General features: G+C 54.5%; 1 protein-coding gene across 1 annotated transcript; it reads right to left on the bottom strand.

The window, feature by feature from the left end:
- Positions 1-6: 6 nt before the first annotated feature.
- On the bottom strand, positions 7-855 carry LOC107735572 (neuroligin-3-like; the record flags this gene model as incomplete). Its single annotated transcript, XM_016547214.1, has 1 exon — positions 7-855. A coding segment is annotated over one exon (849 nt), but the record flags the coding sequence as incomplete, so codon positions are not given.
- Between the last annotated feature and the right edge of the window lie 3 nt (positions 856-858).

The following is an 858-nucleotide window of genomic DNA, read 5'->3' as shown; positions in this document are numbered from 1 at the left end:
TGCATGTTATACACGTGTTGTGGAGTGTGGGTGGGGCAGGCTGGTGGAGTTGTATCCATGTGTGAAAGTGTTGTAAGGGTGCATGCTGGGATACCCCATCAAAGAAGTGGGTGACATAGTAATGGTGTTGGGCGTCATGGTAACACTATTGGGCGTCAAGGTTACTGTGTTGGGTGTCATAGTGCCACTATTTGGTGTCATGGCGACAGAACTGGGTGTCATGAGTGGGATGTCATCCGGTGAGCGGCGCAGCGTGAGGGCGTAATCCCGCGGAGATGATGCCGGGGTCAAACGGAGCGGGTCGCACAGTGACCCCTCCTCTTGGTTACCCCCTGAGATGGAGGTGGGCGTGTAGCTGAGGTCATTGGGCGAGGTCTGGCGCTGAGTTGCAGGCTGAGGGGGTGTGTCCTGTCGACTCCTTTTGTCCTTGCGATAGTAGAGCGCAGCAAAGGCCAAGACATTGAGAAAGAGAAGTGAAGCACCAACAGCAATCGTAACGCTCAGCTCTGTGGAGTAATCACGCGGATTGGCAATGACTAGTGGCCCACTGCGTGCAGTGGACTGGGGAGGCTGTTTGCCAGGGGTACGAGCCTTGTTGCCCCCTGGGCGCAGTGTGCCACTGTGAGAGCTGTGTGTGGTCAGAAGAGGTGGGACCCGTGTGGTGGTGGATGTGTAGTGGAACATGTCATGCAGGTTGTACAGGTGAGGTACTAGGTGCTTCCAGAAGGCCACTTTAGTAGCTCGATAATGATCCCGAACACGAGGCTTCAGCCCAATATGCAGATATAGCTGGTCATGAGGACTGTACTTGGGCCATGTCACTTCTTCAAAACGGTTTGCCTTGGTGTGGATGAACTT

Source organism: Sinocyclocheilus rhinocerous, unplaced genomic scaffold (genome assembly GCF_001515625.1).
Source record: "Sinocyclocheilus rhinocerous isolate Xijiao unplaced genomic scaffold, SAMN03320098_v1.1 C36149295, whole genome shotgun sequence".
NCBI lineage: Eukaryota > Metazoa > Chordata > Actinopteri > Cypriniformes > Cyprinidae > Sinocyclocheilus > Sinocyclocheilus rhinocerous.
The sequence above is the reverse complement of the archived record's forward strand: the minus strand, read 5'-3'. Positions and strand labels throughout refer to the sequence as shown.